The sequence below is a fragment of the Magallana gigas genome, chromosome 6 (assembly GCF_963853765.1).
Source record: "Magallana gigas chromosome 6, xbMagGiga1.1, whole genome shotgun sequence".
Classification (NCBI taxonomy): Eukaryota; Metazoa; Mollusca; class Bivalvia; order Ostreida; family Ostreidae; genus Magallana; species Magallana gigas.
Window position 1 is genome coordinate 19,003,836 of NC_088858.1, and position 24,242 is coordinate 19,028,077.

At 32.7% G+C, this 24,242-nt stretch overlaps 1 protein-coding gene across 1 annotated transcript in view; it reads right to left on the reverse strand.

Moving 5' to 3' along the window:
- Positions 1 to 24,242, reverse strand: part of LOC105334607 (structural maintenance of chromosomes protein 5) — a 35,905-nt gene that overhangs the window by 6,192 nt on the left and 5,471 nt on the right. The window contains exons 8-20 of the mRNA XM_034468585.2: positions 23,338 to 23,399; positions 22,458 to 22,533; positions 21,568 to 21,685; positions 21,104 to 21,258; positions 18,198 to 18,406; positions 14,052 to 14,235; positions 13,595 to 13,653; positions 12,832 to 12,898; positions 11,799 to 11,900; positions 7,920 to 7,987; positions 7,669 to 7,792; positions 5,073 to 5,195; positions 3,575 to 3,700 (exon numbers count right to left, since the gene is read on the reverse strand). Coding sequence (XP_034324476.2) covers positions 3,575 to 3,700; positions 5,073 to 5,195; positions 7,669 to 7,792; positions 7,920 to 7,987; positions 11,799 to 11,900; positions 12,832 to 12,898; positions 13,595 to 13,653; positions 14,052 to 14,235; positions 18,198 to 18,406; positions 21,104 to 21,258; positions 21,568 to 21,685; positions 22,458 to 22,533; positions 23,338 to 23,399 — 1,473 coding nt within the window. The remainder of the gene's footprint in view (positions 1 to 3,574; positions 3,701 to 5,072; positions 5,196 to 7,668; positions 7,793 to 7,919; positions 7,988 to 11,798; positions 11,901 to 12,831; positions 12,899 to 13,594; positions 13,654 to 14,051; positions 14,236 to 18,197; positions 18,407 to 21,103; positions 21,259 to 21,567; positions 21,686 to 22,457; positions 22,534 to 23,337; positions 23,400 to 24,242) is intronic.

The window sequence follows — 24,242 nt, forward strand, 5'->3', positions numbered from 1 at the left end:
TTTTCTGCAATGATCGTTTATCAAGAAATAGCCAATCTTCTTTTATAAAAATTTGAGTCTGACATCGATCATCATTATTATTTTGTGCAGTCCCTGAATTTTTTAACAGATTGATGAAATTTTCGACTGATCTGGTTATATAGAATGGAATTGTGTAGATTTCAGCCCTGTCAGTTTCTACAGTATAAAGCTATGAATCACAATTGGTTTTCTTAAAAAATAGAGAAAAAATACTCAGTTGATGTAAATATATTAACATAATTATATAGATCATAATTTGGCTGGTAGAAATGGTGGTAAATGGGTGACTGTGTTTTACATGAAGACTTTCTGCTATTCATTTACTTTAATGGTTACTCAGTGTGAAACATCTTTAACTCATGAAGAATTTGTCCAAATTTGCTTATTTTTCCATAATATACTGCCTGTGTCATAATCCTAATAACCATATTTCTGAATTCATTAACTTTTTCATTGGGTCACGTCTAATTTTTCGACCCCTGATCCACCCAAATATTGTTTATGACTCGGCTGGTCATGCTTTTCAACCGATTTTTGTCGAACAACTTGAAAATCTCCCGATTCTCGAATTTGGTTTGTAAATCATGTTGCGTGATTGACTTCCAGTTATGAATCCAAGCTGTGCTTGGATTTACGTAAAAATGTTGATGGCTTTAACAAGTAATTGTTCAGATCAGGTATTAGTGTTAATTAATATCATGAGTTGCTTATATCATTAAGTGCAATGGCTTCCAATAAGAAGAGGTCTTAACCGTGGCCAGCAGAATGAAAACGGACAAAAAGAAAACAATATCTCTGTACCTATCAACATAGCTCGGAAAAGTAATTCCCATTGGTAAAACAAAGTAATCAAGGACAATACGAGGCTTTTTATGTTCTAGGTAAAGTGAATATTGGATCTGGTGCCAAAAACGATCTGACTAAACATTAAAAACCACAAAGTCAAGTAAAAACTGCTTCTGCAGTAAACTCTTTTAGCATTATCAAAGAAAATTCACACTGAATTTCGCTCAGAACTTCAACATTGACAACAATGAAACATTGAATGCCCTTCTTTCTTGTAAATTCAACAAGTCTTTGGATTGCTTTGAGTATATATACCAACCCCATGCATCAGAAGTATTGAAAAATTCAAAATCAGCAACTGTTCATTACATTGCTTCTTTGCAATAAAATATCACACATACATTTAAACACATATTTCTGTTGTATACTGGTACTGTACCAGTTATCGGCTAAGACCAGTTATCAGCTAAACTGAGAGTTCGGGTTGATAGCACGCGACAATCCAAGATTTTTTAATTCAGTCGTCTTTTTCGAATAAAGAAAAGTAAGTTTGCTTGAAAACTTTCCTGAATATGTTTTATACATGAACTTAAACGATCATTGTTTACCGCTGATTTTACATCTTTGCACTTTCAGCAGTGGGGGAAGTGACGTTATAAGTTAAAAATAGAATATTACTTCTTTGTGGTACGTTATTATATCCGTTCTTTGATTTGACATATCTATTCAATACATTTGACATGTATAAACAAAAGGGATTCACGAATTTCCCAGAGATTCGTAGCGCAATTGAACGCCTGATTGCACAATTATGTATTGAATAGTATACGATTTGGTGTATTACCGTATGATAATAAACGAATTATTTTATGAGTTTTGTTTACAATGTATCATGACCCCGAATACTTTAGTCTGACCTCACAAGGGGCATAATTCAAACTACATTTAGCAGAGTATGAAATCAACATGAACACGGATTTTTTCTATGTTATTATCATGAAGCCGATAACTGGTACAGTAAATCGTAAAAACTCGGCAAATTCGGGGTGTGCTTAAAAGCACAAAACAAGATGTTTTGGGTTCTAAATAATGATATAAACTAACAGATTGATAAATAAGGAGTTCACTTTTTAAAGTATGTCAAGTTTTATAAAAAAATATCAAGATATAAGGAATTACGAAAAGAAAACGTTAAATTTTAGCCGATAACTGGTACAGTGCCAGTATACCTTTGAAATATTCATACATCATAAATTTTTATGTCAAAATGGAGGAACAAATATTTTTTTTTTAAATATGCTCCGGCGAAAATATGATTTTCTGGCTTTAAAAGAAAGAGACAATTTTATGAAGTTTTAGGAAATATTAATATATATACTCCCCGATAGTAAACTGTTCAATCAAAATAAATTTTTGTTTTGAGTTCGTACCCAAAAAATGGAAATTACATGCCACTTAAAAATGGATACTGAACTTTTGGGCTGGTGGGCTTGAATACTTTTATAATAAGTATTGATAATGAAATGGTGAACTATAACTGCTAATGAAAAACGGATGGAAAACAGGAAAAGAGTAAGGTTATCATGGAATTAAATATATCTCCAAATTATTAAATCTTAATCAACATGTCTCTGAAAATATAGGGTACTGCTTCAGATGTGGTATAATTAAGATCAAACTAATTACTTTCAGTCATTTGCACAATAATATGTATTTATGCAATTCAATAAATTAATTCAAGACTGCTAGTGGAGAAGTAATAATTAATAGAAGGATATGACTAAATCAAATTAGTCTACACCGATCTCAACCAAACAATAACTATTTTGACATTTAACAATCTCCGATCCCCAGCCATGTTCGATGTACTAAATTATCCAGATTTTTTATTCCTACCATAAATAACGTAAGGTTGAGGAGTTTGAGCCACTGATACCCTTTTTTTAATCTCAATTTGTATATTATTTCATAATGCCTAAGAAAAAAAATTGTGTGTTAAGGGTAACACTGATGAAAAAATTAGATTAGGTATAGGTAGGGTTTTTTTTTTGGTTTATCATTTTTTTTTCTCTATGAGGACACAAATAAAAATATAAAATCCTAAGACTGTTTGTTTGTGACATATTTAAAAATGGGTTTTTAATGGAAATTACATCCCTGATAATACATGTATTAATGGCACAAAATGACAAAAGATCGTCTGCAGACTGAGCAGAATAGATTTAAACACATACAAGCCATCTCCTTTGAAAGGGTAACAAAAAAATTCTTTATAACAAAGCAACAGAGCGGTTATCATCAACTAACACCTTCCAAAAAAACTACAGTATACAGATGTTAAAGCAATATGAGCTGCATTTTTCATGTTGAATTTTTTTTTTTTTTACTAAAATGTTCTTTTCTTCTAAAATGACAAAAATATCATGGTTTTTAAATTTCTGTTAGCCATATTTTTGTGGAAAAGGCCGTTAAAAAGCCTTATTTATAGCAAAATTGAATTATTGTCGTCCTGTACAAAAATTGATTTGCTATATATTCCTTAGAAGAGATATATTTCCTTTGACAAAAATTAATGATTTTTTCAAACCTTATTTATCATAAAAGTTTAAGTTATATGCAGACTTATCATACTAGCAGGTTTTTGCAGCAAAATAAAATTCTAAAAAATACAGAACATATTGCTTTAATTGTTAAATTGATATGAAATACCCTATATTACTGTACATGAAGAAAGAACCTCAGCATTTTTTTTAGCAAGCACACTCACCGTTCTGATATCTTGAGAGAGCTCTTCATTTTCAGCTGTTCCAGTAGCTCTCTTGGCAGTCTGTAACAACCGCTTTGCCCTCTCTTTAATATCTCGTACTCTTTCTTTAGCTTCCTCAAATTCTCTCTGCAAATATATAGCAAAGATTCTATAATGCACTGGTGTATCAACATTTGGATATTAATCTATTTACCGATTGTGATCCAGAAAGAAATTTAATGTCAAGTAACGGGTACCAAAACTGCTATATATGTTAAGAGAAAGACGTTGTTGTAGAGACATTTTACTGATGTTAATTGCATACTGTATACAGGAAAATAATTCCCCCCGTTTTATTTTCGCCCTCGTTGTCAGTGGGCAAATTTAAGAGTGGGCGAATTCCAGTGTCTCCTATTCTGTCCCTTTTAACACAAATTGCTGGGCGAATTCAAGACTGGGCGAAACTGTTTGAAAGCGTAGAAAGGCGAAAATTACACGGGGCAAAAATAACCCTGTATACAGTATATCTAGTTAATGTGATACTTGTATTGTTTCAAAAGTCACCTCTCTGAAACCATCTACAGTATATGTATTTAATAGAGAATATAAACATAATTTTAGATTTACATCTTTAGCTATTTCCCTTATAGAGGATTTGAGGTTTAATTTAAATAACACTTTTGTTGATATGATTTTTGAACAACTGAACAAAATCCCATCTTCTAACTCCGACAGGAAAACTTTATTTCTACAGTAAAATATTAAATTCTTTTGAGTATAAATTACAAGATTACTTAAAGTTTCTCTTAATTGAAAAAGCAAGAAATATCCCAGCTATCAAGATTCAGAGCACATTCACAATTTATTGAAACCGGCAGATATTGTAATTTAAAAACCGATTATCCCTAAGGAAAAACATTTATGCTAAGCATGCAAATTATTGGTTGAAAATGAAAAACTATTTTGTACTTCATGTCCTTTTTATGACAACCTTTGATTCTAATACAAGTATTATCAATGATATTTTTAATGATAAATTATGCTGTGGTAGTGATCCCATTAAAGATATTGTTTATTCATGTGATTATAATACAATGTACTACAAAACATCTATGTGTCAACTTCTATAAATGATTTTAAAAGACCAGTGTCTACTTCGATCAATGTTTTTAATATGCAGAGAAAACAGTTCAAGGGACTATAAAGAATTGTATAAAATTGTCTTGCATGCTATGGCCTTTATGTTATGATATTCTTTTGTCTGTCAGTTGATTTCATTTTGACTGTATGCCAACATGGTGATGTCAAAAAAACTGAATTGAAATAAAAATTTCAAAAACTAATTGCACCCTAATCAAGTGCACTGTCAAATCCAAATGATGATTTGGACACTTTTTCATTTTTTTTATATTCTAAGACTCTTTACACCAATCATTCTCAACCTCTTAAACTTTCAAAGTGACAAATCACATTACCAATTCTATATCAATTCAAAGTTCTTTAAAAAGCAATGCCTTACCTCCAAGTCTTGCATGGAGTGGGACTGCTCTCTTTTTGAGTTCTCTAGATTCTCCAAGTCTCGAACTATCGATGCATGTTTTAGACTTAACCGAACTTTATCTACACTGAGATTCAAACATTCCTGAAACAAAAACAAAGTATGAACAGCCTGTTTTATTGTATCTCTAATACAATGTATTTACTTTTGAAGGAGGTCTGTTTGACAAAAGCTACATTTATTTGATACTGTTAAACATGTACTTTTAAATATCATGAATTGATAAACAGTCTTAAAGAGTACAACTTTTTTCCATAGAGTGCATGTTTCATGTCATACAGTAATATGAAATAAATGATACATGTTTATAAATAACTAAATAATTCCTCTGAGGACTACAGTAAAAATTTCATGCCAAATGTAATTTTTTTTAAACATATATATTCCATTTAACCCTCCATATGGATTTTAAAAGACTTATAATTATGCTAAAAAATGCGCTATTTCTGTGAATTTTGATAAACTACACTTAGAAATAAATCAGATGCATCATTTTAAAGATAAAATCATAATTGAAACAAAATTAAGGAAAACAAACTGCAGCATTTGAACCTAGGTTGCCTGGGCATATGTCCAAAACTGTAACAAATGGGCTATGAGGATTCTCGCTTCAGGACTTTAAAAGGGCATGGTCCCGATTTTGATCATAAATCATTTTTCCAGTTTTAATTTTTATAATGCTTCAGTAAGGCATTTTTAATATGCAACCAAAATTTGAGTGTCATTCTTTGAATTATGAGCGAGTTACAGAGCTTGCAATTCTTTGCTATGTAAGCAAAGCTCTTGTTTACATTTTCAATGTTGAGGTGAAAATTCCAGCTTTAGACCTAAAAACAAATGTTTTAAACATTAGAAATATTTTCTTTATGCTTTAAATGAATAAGAAAATAGACAAATCAGCTTGAAAAAGATTTTTTACTGGTGTATTGAACCTATGTAAACAAAAACAGGGCACGAGCCTTGTTTACATGACAAAGAATTGTGAGTCCTGTATCTTGCTTAAAACTCTGTGACTGCAGACTCTCAATTTCATTTGATCATTATAAATACATTCCTAAATAACAGCATGAGAAAAGCTGTCAATGTGACAGCAACCAGGTTTTCTTTTGAACAGTATCCATAATCCATTTGTCAAGCCATTTCAATAACTGGATTTTTCCTTTGGAAAAAAACAGAAAAATAGAATTTGACCAAAACCATGACCATCCCCCTTTAAAGCCAAAAATGTTGAGAGTGCATGGATCAATTTTAAAACAAATTTTGTACTCTGCATTTATTAGAGCATCTCCATCAATCTTAGTTTAAAAAAAATAAAAAATTAAGGTTTTTTATTTCTTTCCGGTGAAAAAAGGAAGTGACTGCAGATGTTCAGATATGCAGCTGGATACTCTCTTACCATCATTAAAAATTTGAAATTTCTATCTATGATACTTTTTGAGAAAAATTGTGAACAAACAAAACAAAGAATCTTCAATATCTTGGGATCGACAGTGACAAGAGGCCAACAGGCCTTAACGGACACCTAAGTACCATAGCCCATCTACAGACCCTTTAAGGATTCTCAAACCGGTACATACATTTAATTAAGCTTCATGCTGGAGCAAAGCCCTAGTTAACAGTGTTTTTAAGGTCTTCCATTTCCAACATTTAATCATAAAAGCTATACTTGACAGCTAACAAATATGGGACAATTATATCCTATCAATGTCCTTGTTGTAAGACTTCAGGTAGGAAAATGGTGATCATTATCATATCAAAAATTTTATTTTACTCCAGCATGAAGCTTATAATTAATTAAATGCATGTATCATCCAAGCAATAATGAACTCTAGTCTAGTTCAACCAGATGCTCGGCTGTCTCCGTTAATCTCAGACAAGCAAGAGATACTCTCTGCCCATGTGTAAACCAGGTCACATGATAGTTTGATGACGCGACCTCTAAATATATGCTTGTCAGAGATTTACATAGACACTATATTGAACTCTGGCTTAGGAATACATACGACTGCAAATAATATCTAAATTGTTTGTACTATTTAAAATCTGACTATTTTCAAGGTACTTATACCTCTTTCTTGAATATTTTTAATGTTTCTGAAAACTATATTTGCAAAATATTTTTTTAAAAATCGCTTGTAGAGACTGTATATAAAGCACGTGAGCCAATAATATCCTCAAATATTCTTTGTATACATGTACATGCAGTTTTGCCAACAAGTATTTCCCCTTTCCTGCAAGTTTTTCATCCTCTAAATATCTAATTTAAAAAGAATACATAACATTTTTTGTTTGTTATCCTTAATTAAAGGAATCTACAAAGTAAAAATTATTTATTTATAATTTTAAGGCTAATACATGTTTAATCGAATCAAACCGAAAAAAAAAAAACCAAACCCAGCACTTTGAATCGAAACCGAACCGAATCGAATGAACCCTGAATCGTCCCAGCCCTACTGTTAACTTTTAATGAATGGTGGAAACCAAAAACTTGGATATAGCTTCAGGGTCTATCAGCAGAATGGAGCCAATGAAACTCTCTTCTAGAGTGAATGGGTACCTTTGTGTTGTCCTTCATTTTCTGCAGGCAGACACACATCTTGACATTGAGGGCTTTCTTCTTCTTGTCAGCAGCTCTGTTCTCTGCATCCAGATCTATGGCCTCTGCTTCCTCTGTCTGTATTCTACAAAATACAAACAATATTCCATTTGTGTAGCTTTCTGAATTCAACATTTATAATCAATTTAGACAGAAAAAGACTGCAAGTCCTCTCCTCATCTATTCTAAAATATACAATGTGCATATATTACCTTTGCTTCTTGGATTCAATCTGAGATTGGAACCTCTTTTTTTTGTCTTTCATTTGCATTAAGTTTTTCTACAAGAAAAGCATTCAATATAAATATCACAAAGGTAGTCAATATGGGTATTACATACGTGGTCAGTGGGAATATAACACAGGTGGTCACTATGAATACAACACATGTGGTGGATATAAATACAACACAAGTTGTAAAATATGATTAAAACACAAGGGGTCAATATGATTATAACACAAGAGGTCAATATGAATATATAACAATGCATTTAACAAGTGAAAAGCTGTCAATGTGACAGCAAACCAGTTTTTCCTTTTATGTGAAGTGTATCCATAATCCATGTCAACCCTGAATTTATATGGAGTACCCTATATACAATATTTTGCCAAAAAATGACTAAGTTCAAAAGCTGGTACTTTTTTCATAAATTATCAGAAATCAAAATTCTAGCTATGTCCCAATTACAATATTACAGAAATTGCACATGGATTATAAAATTATCATGAAACATCAAAAGTTTGGGGGGAAATGGCAGCCGTTGATTTTGCCATTTTTGGGGTGCATATTTTACATAGGACCTGCTGTTTTTTCGCCATTATTGGTCACTTTGGGGGGTGCGTATTATACATGAGTGCGTATTATACACGGTATTTTACGATAATATATTTTTATTCTAAGCCTTAATTAGTAAAAATCATAGTCTGGTAAAAGATAACATGTATATAGTGACTTCGCTTCATTTATTATTACGAATTCGTTATACGGATATAACGAATTACGGATATAATGAAGTAAATCAATTGGTCCCTAGGACTTCGCTATAACTGAGTTTTACTGTTTATTGTAAACTCCAATGTAAGAATGTACATTCCTCTGATTTTTATACATATATATTATAGACTAAATTAAAATATCATAATACTTTCCTGGATATTAAATCCTTATTTAAAATGAAATAACAATTGTCATGTGTCCACAAACTTTTTGAATTACCTTTGTATGCATGACGTCGCATATAAATGTTCAGTAAACTTTTGACGTCTTGCTAAAAACGGAACAGTTTTCAGTATGAATTTCATGACGCAAATATATGTGAAAAGCAGCAAATTTTGGCCAGTAACGTCGCTTGTTCTTATGGATAAACAAGGGTCTCGTGCCCCTAGCTGATAATGATTCAATTAAATTCTTAGCACAAAATAACAGGAAACTGCATTGCTTGAAAGGGCTTAAGATTTGTTTTACAATAATTAACACTTTTGATTAGATATAAAAAACAATTTAAAGTTTACTGACACTTTAATTTTTCTGTCTAGATAGAAGTAGCAATAATAATAGTTTACATAAAGTTGAAACATTTGGTGACGGTGGGCCAGTGAGAACTTTCAAGACTACATGTATACCATTTAAAAACACTGAAAACCTATTCATATCGTAGAATTATTCCATATATTATAATGATAATCTCACAAACTGTATTCACACAATTTCTACATAGATTTGAATTTTGAAATTTGAACACCTATTGAGGTACCAGTTTTGATCTAGGGGTCTCAGTTTTTACAATTCAGAATTTACCTTATTTGCACAATAATTTACAAAGTACAAATTGCAGTTCTTGAGAAAAGGACTTTTAAACATTTTCCCTCTATATTTCTAGTATGTTAAACTTAGAACCCCTCCTGAGGCAGCAGTATTAGTTTGGGGTTCATGGTTTAAATAATTTAGAATCTACACTATCTGAGGATGCTTGCATAGTAAAATTACAAATTGTAGAATTGTTGTTCATGAGAAGATTTAAAAACATTTTCCCTATACATTTATATTTTAAACTCTGAACCCCTCCTGGGGCCCCAGTAATGATCCAGGGGTCACACAGCTATCAAAACGGCTTTTCATTAAAATCACCATCAACCTATTTGGTGAACTTTTTAACGGGAAACTGTGATTAACAAACTTGTGATGTCCAACCTAGAATACGTGCATTCCTTACCTGCAGTTGAAATTTAAAAAAAACTAGAAAACTGACCAGTCAGGCAGGGCCCCGCTATGACAATTAATATAGAGAAGTGAAAAAAACTTTGAATTCCATCCTCTTTATATTAACAATGATGAAAAATAAATGCCCGGCAGAAGATGTAAAGAACTGGAATATATAGGATCTCGTGATTTGTAGTTGGATATGATTTTCATCCAACAATTTTTCTTGAGCCTTAGTGAGGGGATAAAACACAAGTTGGATAAAAATCATATTATACTACAAATCATATGAGATTCTATTTATCCCATGTTTTATACACCACAATCAATGTTTACACTGTTTATAAAACTCCACATTATTTTACTTCATTATGCCTACACAAATCCCGTTGCAAAGTCACAACTGTGGGATATCAAAAAAATATCCAATGAGTCATATCCACGGGATAAAGTGGGTTAACATGGGATGAAATAAAATTTGTTAAAAAAACAAAGAATTGATACCAATGCAATGATACCTAGGCTTTGCCTCAACTTCAAACAAACATCACTTGCAGACACATGTGTACGGTAATACATATAACAGATAAAGACAGACCTTAGATTTTCTGAAACAGGCAAGATAATTAATCTCAGGGGATTAATTATCCTGCTCTCATCCATTTATTGAATTTAATCAGGGCTTACAGAAGGAACATTTTCAGGTACTATTCTTAAGTTTCCTTTAATATAAACATAGCAACCAAAAACAACAACACCAAAACATCCATTAAAAAAAAAAAAAAAGAAAAATAAAAAAACTGATATCTAAAAATTTTTTTTTTTTTAATTTATTGTTATTCATTTTTTTTTTTTTATTTTACAGAATATAAGTATTTGGACTAGAATGAAATATATTCTTTATCAAATACCATCCTTTAAACTGAGGGGTAAAAATATTAGGGTGCAGCTCATGGAATGAGAGTTTAATTTGCTTCAAAACAAACATCAGTGCAGACAAAGGTGTTCATTAATCTCGATATGACAGATAAAGATAAGCCTCTATATTTTCTGCAGCAGGCAAGATAATTAATCCCAGGGGATTAATCCTGGGATTAATTGTTCTGCTCTCTCATCCTTTTCTTCTAAATTTACAATAAGATTTTTTTTTCAGAAATGACAGAATGGTGTTATTATCTGATTACCTGTTAAAATTAACAGCATTAAGGCAGAAAAAAATAAAATAAATAATTCAAAAATAAAATAGTGAAAAGGGATCTTGATTTTAGAATTCAATAAAATTATTATAAATTATTGTGTATGGTATTTTAACCAAAAATATGAATATTATATTTTAAATCCATATTTCAAAGAATGTACACAATACTACACATCATTCAAAATTGACCTTAACTTCAAAACAAAGTTCATTTGCAGACACAGGCAGTGCAGTAATTAATCTCAATGTGACAGATAAAGATAAAGCTTAGGATTTTCTTCCTGTGGAAGGTTAATTACTCCCAAAGGACAAATATTGCACAGCCTTCCATGTATACAATGGTAACATTCTCAGCAGTTATCTCTCTTTGCCCATTCATTCTCAGCAGTTATCTCTCTTTGCCCATTCATTCTTATGCATAGTTAGAAATCTACCCCACCACCCCAGCTCCAAACCAGAAGACATAGAGAACCAAACTTAGCATCAAAATATGTATTTCTGCCTACTGAACTACCATACCAAATTTGAACTTGATTCGGCCACCATATAAAAAGTTATTAGAAAAAAACAGGAAATTTGTGGACGGAAGAGTGACAGACGGACAGACAGAAGGACGGTCGGACAGAGTGATTACTATAGGGCACCCGCAAATCCTTGCGGGGCCCTAATTACATGACTTTTACCCTAATACCTACTTTCTGTTCCCGTAGTCTGTTCATCTTTGTCTCCAATTCCTGTGACTCTCTCTGGAGGGCATTGTAGTTATTCTCTTTCTCTTTCCTCTGCTCCTGACAACTCTGGATGTTAATTTTTAAAAGTTTCAATTACTGGACTACACATGCAAAACCAAGACACTTTTTAAAACATCAATTACAAATTTCTTTAATAATATCTTTTTTTTAACTTTTACAAAACTAATCAATTTCTACATCTTGTGAATTGTGTGTTCAACACAATCTCAACTTTTTGGCCTTTCAAAGAAAAACACCTTGTGTTATGCCTGCTTCCATGACATCCCATTCCCCTTTTGATAACCATTAAACTTATTTCCATGCAAGAAATTTTTGCAAAGTTTACAAATTGCCTTGTTGTCGCAAATATTTTCCCCTGCAAACCAGTCATTAAATGTCTCTGTCTGGTATTTTATTTTCCAGGTAATCTGCATCTTGATTGTGAAAATTCGTCATTGGAGACAAGTTTAACTTCAATTAATCAAGATAAAAATTTGCTGGAAATAAAAGTTGGTTTACTGAAAATTCTTTAACTCATTGATAAGATTTTCAGAAGAAACTCATTCAAATATCATTATGCCTTCACTTCCTTCCTTCATTGGAATTTAATGAGATTTCCTCTATGCACAATATAGAAGGGCAACAAGCTTTATTGTTTTGTTTTTTCAGGGCAATCCTGCATCAGGTCAAATGAGTTTTATTGCCGTGTTGAAAAAGGAGGGAACTCAATTTTTTCATTACAGTTGAAATATAAAATTGGAGATATACCCTTTTGCAAATACCCGTCAGCCAAATTCTATTTTGAAGTTTTTGGCCAGAGAAACTCAAGTTCCAAGCTTTGGGCCTAGAACTAGTCCAATCACTATTTCTTTGTGCATCTAATCCTCTGTATATAGAATCCTCTGAATATTGTTAAGCTTTTACTATGTTTAATCATGGTCTGACTGTGCTACTATAAAAATAATGTTTCCCTTTCTCGTTGATTTCCTTCCCTCACCTTAATCTCATTGTTTATTTCTTGAATCCTGGAAGCATCCACTGACGCGGACATCCATTGAGGGTCTCTGCAAAAGCAAGTCTTTCAAGTTAAAAACAAGTCATTCAAGTTAAAAATAAGCCATGCAAGTTAAAACAAGTCAATAGAGTTCAAAACTAACAAAGAGGAGAATGAGGCAGATTACAAACTATGATCCGACATTATAATTTGGTTTGTGACAAAAAACAATGAAACATACTGACAGTTAAACTGCTTTTGCCTTTTTTTTTCTCTTTTTTTTGGAGGGGGGGGGCTGCATTAACTTTCTAACTGAAGATTTCAGTTTAACATAAACTAATTACTAAATTATTCTTCCAGAGAAGTAAAACCAGAGCAGGATGAGTATGCAGATAAATGAAATAATTTATTGACTGATAAATGGATGGAGCAATTGCAGACACATATCAGCTACAATCTCCCCTAAAATAATTTGATAAGACACTTTTTTAGAAACTGCATAAGAATCCTTCAAAAATGATCAGTTATTTCTGTAAAGTGTCTTAGTATTGAAAATTCATTCTTGATGACTTTACACAGGTAATTTCTGGAAAAATTCCTACCTTGAAGACTTTATACAGGTAATTTCTGGATAAATTCCTACCTTGAAGACTTAATACAGGTAATTGCTGGATAAATTCTTACCTTGATGTCTTTATACAGGTAATTTCTGGACAAATTCCTACCTTGATGACTTTATACAGGTAATTTCTGGACAAATTCCTACCTGATTTTGGTGCTTCTCGATGACACAGACTTATCATATTTAGAAACTCGACAGGAGTACTAGAATTAAAACAGTATTACACAGCATTATTTCATGTTCAGTTTCAACTGGCTGTAACACTAGTTTTTTTTTTATTCTACTGTGCATTCAATACAGGTATGTTTATTAGGATAATCTCTATTACTCAAAAAATCATTTTTTCAATCTAAAACATTCATTAAAATAAACATACAAGAAAAACATGTATGAGCACATATGTATTCTTCACTAAATTGCATCAGTAAGAATATTTGATTAAACTGGTAATCTTGGTGAAAAATGAAGCTGACATACTCTGATATTGAATTTAAATTCAGATAATGGTAACATATAAACAGATTTTCTTTAAATTGCTGCCACCTACCCCCCCCCCCCCCCCTCTCACACACACACACAACATTTTATGATACTTTGGTACCTGGTATTCATCTGTATAAAACAGTCTCAGTTCTGGACATCGCAGTTTGATTTCCTCCACAAGATCTTTGGTTCGTCGGGTTCCTACGGGAATGTTATGGACATGGTACTGGGCACACAAGTACCTTCTGACCCCCTCAGCACAAACTATGTAGTCATTCATGTAGTTTACAAAACCAAACTGACTGAAATTAAAAAACAGGAAAAAGGCAGACTGAAAAGTGCATATCATCAACCAACTTTTATTTGCCACATTTATCAAAGATTAACTGCAATGCGGCTATTATTTTTTGCTATTAAGATGTAGATTACCTGGAAAATAGGTTAAAAAAGACATTTGGAGGCTATAAGTTCACAGTAAGAAATATGTGCTTTAGAAAGGCTCTTGCAAACCTCGCAAAAATTTCCTGCAGCTGAAAAAAACGTTGGTTTACATTATCAAAAACCATTCAATTCTTAAAGATGTTAAACTTGAACTGACTGGGTAAAATTTTAAAGTGTTTTGTTTTCCCTAGGACTATCAGGCGACATATTTATTAACAAATAGCGATGATCTACACAAAGCCATGTACAAGATGCCTAACATCTCGTCCAATTTAACTCATTTAAACTCTTCAGAATTTTCAATCTCACCTTTCAAATTCTCTTTAAAAATCTTTGCTTCACCCATGTTTACTTACAATGTTTTGTTGTTATTCAATTTTAAATGTTTTCTCCCTTTCCTCTGCAGAGATTTCAGCAAATTGCGACGCTGTCATTTTGTTCTGCTCCAGTCAAAACAATGTGACGTCAATATTCTAAGGGCAACTACTCTAGTTTTAAAGAATTTCAAAGGGCAACTACTCCAAATACTTTAAGAACTTACGGCATGCGGTTTATGTATTAAATACTATGAAATGTCGAAATGAGTAAGCGAAGCGTTGACCAATGACGGCCATATTGCCTAATATTATTTCTCACAGAACAAATATAGAGATATATGAGGCAATCACGTGCTATGTTTAAACCAATGAAAGTGTGACATTTCAGTCCAAGGGAAAACAATATACAATATTGTATCATAATATACAATACTATACATAACGATATCATGATACAATATCATAACATAAAATATCAAAAAAATTTATACAATATCATATCGTATCAAATAACTTTTTATAATATTACATATGATATTATATTGTATCATATTAAACAATATTGTTTCATACCATACAATACTATATCATAGGAATCATGTTATATCATTTATCAACAAACACATCTATCTATCGAGCAGTTTTGAGTGAGGTAGGAGATTTCTTTAGCCTCCTTGATAATGGAGATCAGGCTCTGCATCTGAAGCAACCTCTGCGTTTCATTTATAATATAGTTAAATCAACTATGCAAGCTATCATCTATAAAACATGTGACCTGTTCCAAAAAAACTAAACCTCATCCAGCATCCAAAACCTATGGCTCAGATTCAGCATTCAAGCCTGTCAGGTGCATCAGTATACAAAAGACGCATCTCCATGCAAGTTTGGTGAAGCTCAGACCAGTAATAACTAAGATATCATCATCAGAGGGCACTAGCAATTAAAACCTTAACCTTCTCCAGCATCTGCAACCTATAGCTCAGATTCAACATCCATGCCTGTCAGGTGCATCTGTATCATAAGACACACCATCCATTCAAGTTTGGTGAAGTTAGGACCTGTAATAACTAAGATATATTTTTTAGCATCCTTGATAATGGAGATCAAGCTCTGCATCTGAAGCTTCCTATGTGATTCATTCATACTACAGTTTAATCAACTATGCAAGTTTGAAAAAGTACTATTATCTATTAAACATGTGACCTGTTCCAAAAAACTTAACCATATCCAGCGTCTGAAACCTATGGCTCAGACTCAGCATTCAAACTTGTCAGGTGCATCAGTATCATAACACGCACCATCCATAGAAGTCTGGTGAAGGTAGGACAAGTAATAACGAATATATAATCATCAGAGGGCACCTGTTTCAAAAACTTTAACCAGCTCTAAAAACCTTAACCTCCTTCAGCATCCGAAACCTATGGCTCAGATTCAGCATTCAAGCCTGTCTGGTGCATCAGTATCATAAGACGCACCATCCATGGAAGTCTGGTGAAGTTAGGACAAGTAGTAACTAAGATATAATCATCAGAGGGCACCTGCAACAAAAACTTTAACCAGCTCTAAAAACCTTAACCTCCTCCAGCATCCGAAACCTATAGCTCAGATTCAGCACTCAAGCCTGTCTGGTGCATCAGTATCATAAGACACACTATCCATGCAAGTTTAGTGAAGTACGGACCAGCAGTAACTTAGATATTGCTATCAAAGGGCACCTGCAACAAAAACTTTAACCAGATCCAAAAACCTTAACCTCCTCCAGCATCCAAAACCTATAGCTCAGATTCAGCACTCAAGCCTGTCTGGTGCATCAGTATCATAAGACACACCATCCATGCAAGTTTGGTGAAGTACGGACCTGCAGTAACTTAGATATTGCTATCAAAGGGCACCTGCAACAAAAACTTTAACCTGGTCCAACAACCTTAACCTCCTCCAGCATCTGAAATTTAGGACTCAGATTCAGCATCCAAGTCTTTCAAGTCCATAAGTAGGTCCAGATGCATCATCCATGCAAGTTTGGTGAATATAGGACAAGTAATAGCTTAGATACAGGACCTGCAACAAAAACTTTAACCAGGTCCAGACGCCGACGCCGACACCGACGCCGACGGTATAGTATAAGCTCCCCCTGACTTCGTCTCGGTGAGCTAAAAAGTGACACAAATTAACTATTGCTTTCTTTGTATGGTCATTTAACAACAGTCAAGACAAGCCTTTAATTCATGTTGATTATGCTAGACATGTGAGCATTGCGACGTAGAGTCCCCTGCAGAAGTGCTGCTGAATAATATAAGGCTACCAGCCCTAAATAGAAAGGTGGACGATAACAGAGTTGAATGTTTTACATGGTTGAATTTTAACAAGGAATGAACTAATGGGTAAAACAATTCAAGTTTTTATCAACACTTCTTTTTTCAAAGTCATACAAACTGGCATAGTTAGGAATAAAATTTTAAACTGTCAACTGTCAAGAGTTTTAAGTATTAACAATATAAGATAAAGCACAAGTTCTTTGAAACTTACAATTCCATCCTTCATTTATGCAAATACATGTACAAAATTAAACATTTTAATGAAGAAATCAGAAAATGAATTTTTATTATTCATATCCACACCACTGCCTATACCTGTAATTATTTTGTTTGCTAGGTGATTACATCTACAATTCCTCAAAACGAAAGATAATGAAAATCATATTTTATTTCTATGCTTTATTTCCCATGTTACAGAACAAATAGAGTCAAAATTTGCATTTTCATACCAGAGAATTAAAATGATGAACAAACTTATGTGACGTACTGGGTGTATGTTTGTAACAACTTTGGGGTTCCCCTGTTCTTTGACATTTTACCATCCTCAGTCTAATGAGTGTTACGTGCATTTTGCAGACTGTTTTTTTGTCTGAATATTTTTGTTCATCTCAAATACTAATGAGTTAAATTCAATAACAATGCAGGAAGCTCAAGGACAGAGATGAGTAAACCTTAATAAACACAGTGGAACCAGCTAAATACACTGATGGTTAAAATGTCTGAAGAATTTCATCAGATTAATAGAAAATTCCACAGTTTATCATTCGGATAGAAGAAAAAAAGAGTGTTAATTGTTAGCCTCAAGAAAATTCATGAAGGAATATATTAGAAACACTTTGGTGTTTCGATATCTAATTAGAATGAGCAACATATCGACTTATAAAATGACAAATAAAGCTAAACTTACTGTAGTATGTTTCATCAAAGCGGGTATTTTTGATATAGTGTACATACAAAGTTTAACTTATTTTTGTCCCGTGTTATTATTGCCCCTCTATACTAGCTCGCACGCTGTTTCGGTTCATCTTGAATTAGCCAAGACACAGTTGGGTTTAATCAATTAAAGAGAGAAATAATTTGACAAATTGGATTTTGTCCAGTCTTAAATTCACCTGCTGACATTGAGAGCAAAAGGGGCGAAAATAAAACGGGGGTAATTATTTCCCTGTATACAGTACAAATAAATTATACCTGTAATGAGAAATGTTGTGTTTTGATCTGAAGCTACTGAGCTGTTGAGGGGGCACCTTCAGTGCATTCACTTTCAGATTCTGCCTATCTCTGACTTCACTCATAAACTCATTGTAGTCTGCCGTGTTCTCAAAAATGAAAGCCCTCATGTCATTGGCACTTATAGTCATCTCTATGTATTTTGCTACAGCTGGGCTGGTTGGGTTTACCTACAATGTAAGGTATCATGTAATATCTGAACCTCACATAAAAACCCCTGAATCAGTTCTCTTCTTTTCAGAAGAAATATCTTTACCTGAAATTGGAACACATCCCTTCATCTTGATGTCTATTTGACAAGGGGTAGTAAATAAATATCAAAATGCCACTGAATCATAAAGCTACTGCCTTCATTTTAGTTTAGTTTTCTTTTTTTCAATTAACTTCACAACTGACAAACTGCAGCCTTTTTTAGACCCCAGGGGTTATAACTGGAATTTAAATGAAACTTGATAAATTTTCCCAAACAGCTTTATTAATAATAATACATTTATATTATAATTATACATCTGCCTTTTCCCTGATTTAGTAAATTGAGTAGAATCTTTTAAAGGTTTTCCCAATTGAATATTTCTAATAACGCACAACCCTAGCTCAATAGCCCCCAACTTAGTGGTCATGAAATTTACAGTTTTGGCTGAGGTCCTACCCCTTGCTTGATGCAGTTGCAGTAAAATGTTAAAGTGTTTATTTACTGGTGGTTAAGTCAAATTGGCAAACAACACACATGTATTAAATATGCCGATGCATAATTTGCCACACTTAAGTTTTGATTTTTTCACCATACATGCCGGGGTATTTTCCACAGTTTTAGGCTTACCATGTAACTAGTGTAAATTTCCTCAACGCATTAATAACCACGTTAACAGTATTTATAAGAGCATCAATTATTACAGTTTTCAATCAAAATTTTATGCCATTTGAAAGTCATATTAAAATTTTTTAAAAGTTATCTCCCTTCACCTAGCTTACATGTACATATGCTATATACCAAAACTGAATATAAACATATACTTATCAAATATTAAAATGACGATAGGGATACTATAGGTATTTTTAAAGAATTTTTAAATGTTTTTTCATGTTTTTGTAAAATATTTTTTAAAAAGACAGCTATCAACAAATTGAGAGAAATTATTTTGTCATATGATGGATATTTCCTTCGGACACATAAAAAAAATATAACACTTCTTAACATTCAAAAATGTTATTATTGCAATTTTTTTTCAGTATTTCCCCAAAACATATTTTTTCATATTTTCTTACTCTGTTAACAAATCATCTGAAAAAGTTGCTTGATGTTATAAGAAAATGTATTTTAATAAATGTGAAATAAAAAATTGAATGAAAACATTTGCAAATAAACACAAAAAATATTTTAAATTTTATTTGGTATGAAAGTTCCTCATGTAAGGGTTATCGTTCCTAAGTCCCAAGGCCCAAAAACCTTGGGGACTTTTTATTTCTGAGTTGAAGAAAATTTCCTAAATATAATGTTGGAATGATAAAAACATGCGTATTTCATTATAGACTTTGCCCTGTATTAGTGAATATATTCGCTTTAGTGCAAAACTAAGTCAAATAAACAAAGGGGAACATTGACAAGGCTAATAGGATTTATGTATCCCAACCTGAGAGAAATTCAAAGCAACCCTCTCATCCCCGTTAGGTGTCGATATTAATGTGCATTAAAGTATATTATAATTGAAATATTTTTACCTGTTTAGAATTTTCTTTCACGGTATTCAACCAAAAAATACATTTTAGAAATTTTTGAAAAGTTAAAAAATTTATTGTTCTCAACGGGAATCGAACTCATGACCTACTGGTTTGTAGTGAACCCACTAACCCACTGCGCTACGGTGTAACATATCGATGATGCTAAAGAAACTCTTTAAAAATTTATACTTGATTTTATTGTTTATTTCGATAAATAATACCACACAACGTGAAGGTGTCACATACCACATTACTTGTAAGTAATGAATTTTCCAATTATCAAATTAAATCTATCCATTTAACAAATTTTTCAAAATAGCGGTTCCCATACAATTCACCTCAGTTTAAATCAGTCAGTACCGGAAATGCATGTTTCCAGATTTACTTTTTTGCGTACTGCGTCATTAAAAAGTGGTGTATAGAGCCACCTTAACGCACTTGAGATGAAAGTTATATATGCAACTTATGAAGGCTGACTGGGATTAGTCCCATCAGTAACTCAGGTGACCTTTTTCTTCCAGGAGAACCTAGTCTTAAGTTCACCATGATCTGACACTCAACATTGGCATCCTCTAATTAGCTGTTTAATGATAATATATGGCGACATAGTCAGGATTTTTTAAAAATTTTCCTTTTAAAATGTTAATGCTTACAATGCTTTCCTGTAACTAAGGTATTTCCAACTGTTAATCAAGTTTTACAATCTGTTGTGAAGTTATAAGCAAGATACAGAGCTCACATTTCTTTGTTAACAAATCTTGTACCATGACATGATGTTTTTGATAACTTAAGATGTAAATGTGTATACTGTAAAAACTTCTTTTTCTTAAAGTTTTTCTACCTGCAAGTCAATAATGAACATAATTTTACAGTTTCTAGTATTGTCACTTCTTCCTTTGTTTTAGATAATGTATTTTCTATTCAACAACCCAAATGCAAACAAAAACATGGCATGAGCCTTATAATTATTTACATTACAAAGTATTGTAAGCTCTGCATCTCACTTATAACTTGATAAATGCCACTAAATTTTGGCAGACCATTGAAAATTACTTAATGGATGCAAACATCCAAACTTGAAAAATAAAATTTGAAGAAAAAAATGGCTACCATGATATCAAGTCCCTTTAAGTTGTACATGTACTTACAGATAAGAGAAGGGGAAGATGAACCTGTCCTTGGAATCTGTTCTGGTTGTCCTTAAACCACATCACAGCATCGTAAGTGGGCTTGTGTTTATTTCGCAACATTTCTAGCTTTCGATTCTCAATGTTTTGAATTTCTTTCAGTTCCTTTTGGTAACCTTGAATACCAATCAATTAATTTTACACCAATTAAACATTGTACATGTACCAATCAGTTGTTCTGCAGGTACCCAGAGTATAATTCTTGCTTATTTCCCTGTATACGCATTTCTATAATTCACAAAAAAAACAAATAAAAATTTTTTTATCTTAAGTTTACAGCAAAATATGGGGATTCAAGGTGTCTCAAAATTCATTTTCCTGTGCTATTTCTTTTTGTATAACATTGCTTTCTGACAAACATCATAATACAATGATGATGACAGAAAAAGGTAGCATAGAGCATCTAAGCTCACTGACCACAGTACCTTCAATCTGTCGCTTCAGGCCGTCAATTTCCCTCCGCACCCTGTCCCCGTCCTGGGCTAAGACGGTCATCCTGTGGTTAGTGGCTCTCATCTCATTGGTTGTCTCCTCAAGCTGCGGCTTTTAAAGAAATCATATGTAACTCGCCTAACCTACATTCCTCCCACCCCTTCCTGTTAACATGGCATGAAGTCTTTGCTTTTAACCATGGTTGTCTCTAAGACCCAGGGGGCGGGGAATTCCCCCGCCCATAATGCCTTTATTATCCGGCTATTATTGCATTTCAAACACAATATAGCTATAAGCAAGACCTCCAGACCCCCTTCTACTTTTTTATTTCTTCCTTCTACTTCAATTTTTAGAGACAACCCTGTTTTAACACAAATGAAAGTGATGCTGTGTACAAAATCAAAACTTATTCCTTGCAAATGTAGCCAAGGTAAAGCTCATAAACTTTGAGCCACAACAAAATACTTTAAGAATCATTTAAGAAGTTTGTAGATTTTATTGTGTCTGTGAATAAACAGTATGTAATGTACAAGATACTGAATTCTCCATGTGGATGTATGTTTTTGCAATATGATGGAGGATACAGTTCATTTGAATGCCCTGGCTTGTAATTTCTCCATGTTAAGTTTTGACTGTTTCTCAAATTACATGTATCTTCCTTGATATATTAAATGTACAAACAATAAATACTGGTAGCTGCAAGATTTAGGAATAATCTCTGCTGGTTGATATTTGGCTATGCTAACCTGCTTTGATTAAGATGAATACAGAATGCATATGAAATAAACAAAATTACTTCTTGTTTGTGAGAAGTTCTTTCCCCCTTATTTGTGAATGAAAAATACCTCACATAATACTTGGTCTACAGAAACTAGGCTTCTACCTGTATGTTTGTGGTTTCCACTGAGGTCCGGAGTTCTTCCTCCAGGGCATCCAACTGTCTCCTTAGATCTGTGATTCTAACAAAGTTAAACTCTGTGTCATTATCATCGTCAATGCCACACTCAAACCCAATTAAGATTATTGTCTAGCAAAAATTACTGTTTACCCAATCAATTTAGCATACATTAAAACATAATAAATGCATTACAAGTAAAACTTGTTTAATACGAACACGGATATAGCGAATTCTCGGATATAGCGAAGTTTTTTTGAGTCCCCGGTAAAATTCTTAATAAATCTTTGCAAAATTTTACGGTTATAACGAATTCGGATATAACAAATTTACGGATGTAGCGAACTGATTTTGAGTCCCATAGAGGTGAATAATAACGAAATTTAACACCTTTATAATGAATTTCATTACATGCAGTTTAAAAAAGTTTTCACTACCATTTAACAAAATGGTTTGAATGAATTTATTTTCATATATTTTTCTTTCAATTCGCGATTATTAAAGGTTCTCTATCAAAGTAATGTATTTTTATTTTAAACCTCAATTAGCGAAAAATATTGTCTAGATTTAGTGTAAGAAAACATGTATATAGTGAATTCACTGTAGATATTATTACCAATTCGTTATACTGATATAACGAATTACGGATATAACGAAGTTATTCCATTGGTCCCTAGGACTTCGCTACAACCGAATTTTACTGTATAACCATTTAAAAAATAAATTCTTGTTTATCATTCTGCCAGCTTTTCCAAATTAAAAGATAACATGTGCATGATAAGAAAAGGGGAAATCATATGGTTCATACAAGAATTATTGTATATTTGAATTGAATATATTCATATTTATCTAATTCAATTTTTCTTGCCTTCTTTTTCTGCTCTCTTCTTCACTTTCCTTTTGCTTTAGAAGATCTTGAACCTCTCCGAACTACATAAACAAATTCACAATAAAACATGTAAATTACAACTACTTTACGGTAGTCCTTCGAATGGGCGAAGAGAAGAAGATTTTTTAAGATGTTCACTATATTGGTGCTGCCCTAGGGTCTGAAACCGATCCAGGGGCCATGAATTAAAAATTTTGGTAGAGAGCTTTTAGGGTTTTTTTTTCCACATTTCACATTTTTAGCATATTTGGCTTCACCTTACAGGCCCCAGGGGTGGTAAGGTCATAAATATCAGATTTTAAATTCCTCTTATCCTAAAGATGCTTTAAACCCAAAATTGTAACAATTGGCTTGGTAGTTTTTTAAGAAGAAGTTAAAACTGTAAAATTGTTAACGAATGACGCAAGTCACGGACAAAACTGTAGACCAATGGCTGAGTGACTCAGGTGACCTAAAAACATGCATAAAATGACTTACAATGTATGGTATATACCGTAAATCTGGAAATTTTTACGTCGATTTATTTTTGCGAATTGGAGTCATAAAGCTATAGAATAATTTTTAAGTTTTAAATTTTTGCGAATTGTCATCGGCACTAAAAATAAAAAGCACTCAAATATTAAATGTCAACATACTAACATGCACAATGTTAGCTAACCTTCGGACATCGTATATTGCCGCCGCCTCTAATTTTCTCACGAATCGTATATGTTTACCAACTTCATATAGTATCATGTGAGAGTTGATGTCTGCAATTTATATCTTGTTCAAATTACCGATATATACAATAACAGCAGCAAATGCAACAAAACTACCTAAAGGGGTATCTTGATACGGATTTATAGCTAGATAATTATCCCAACTAGAGGTACTGTGAGCAAGCT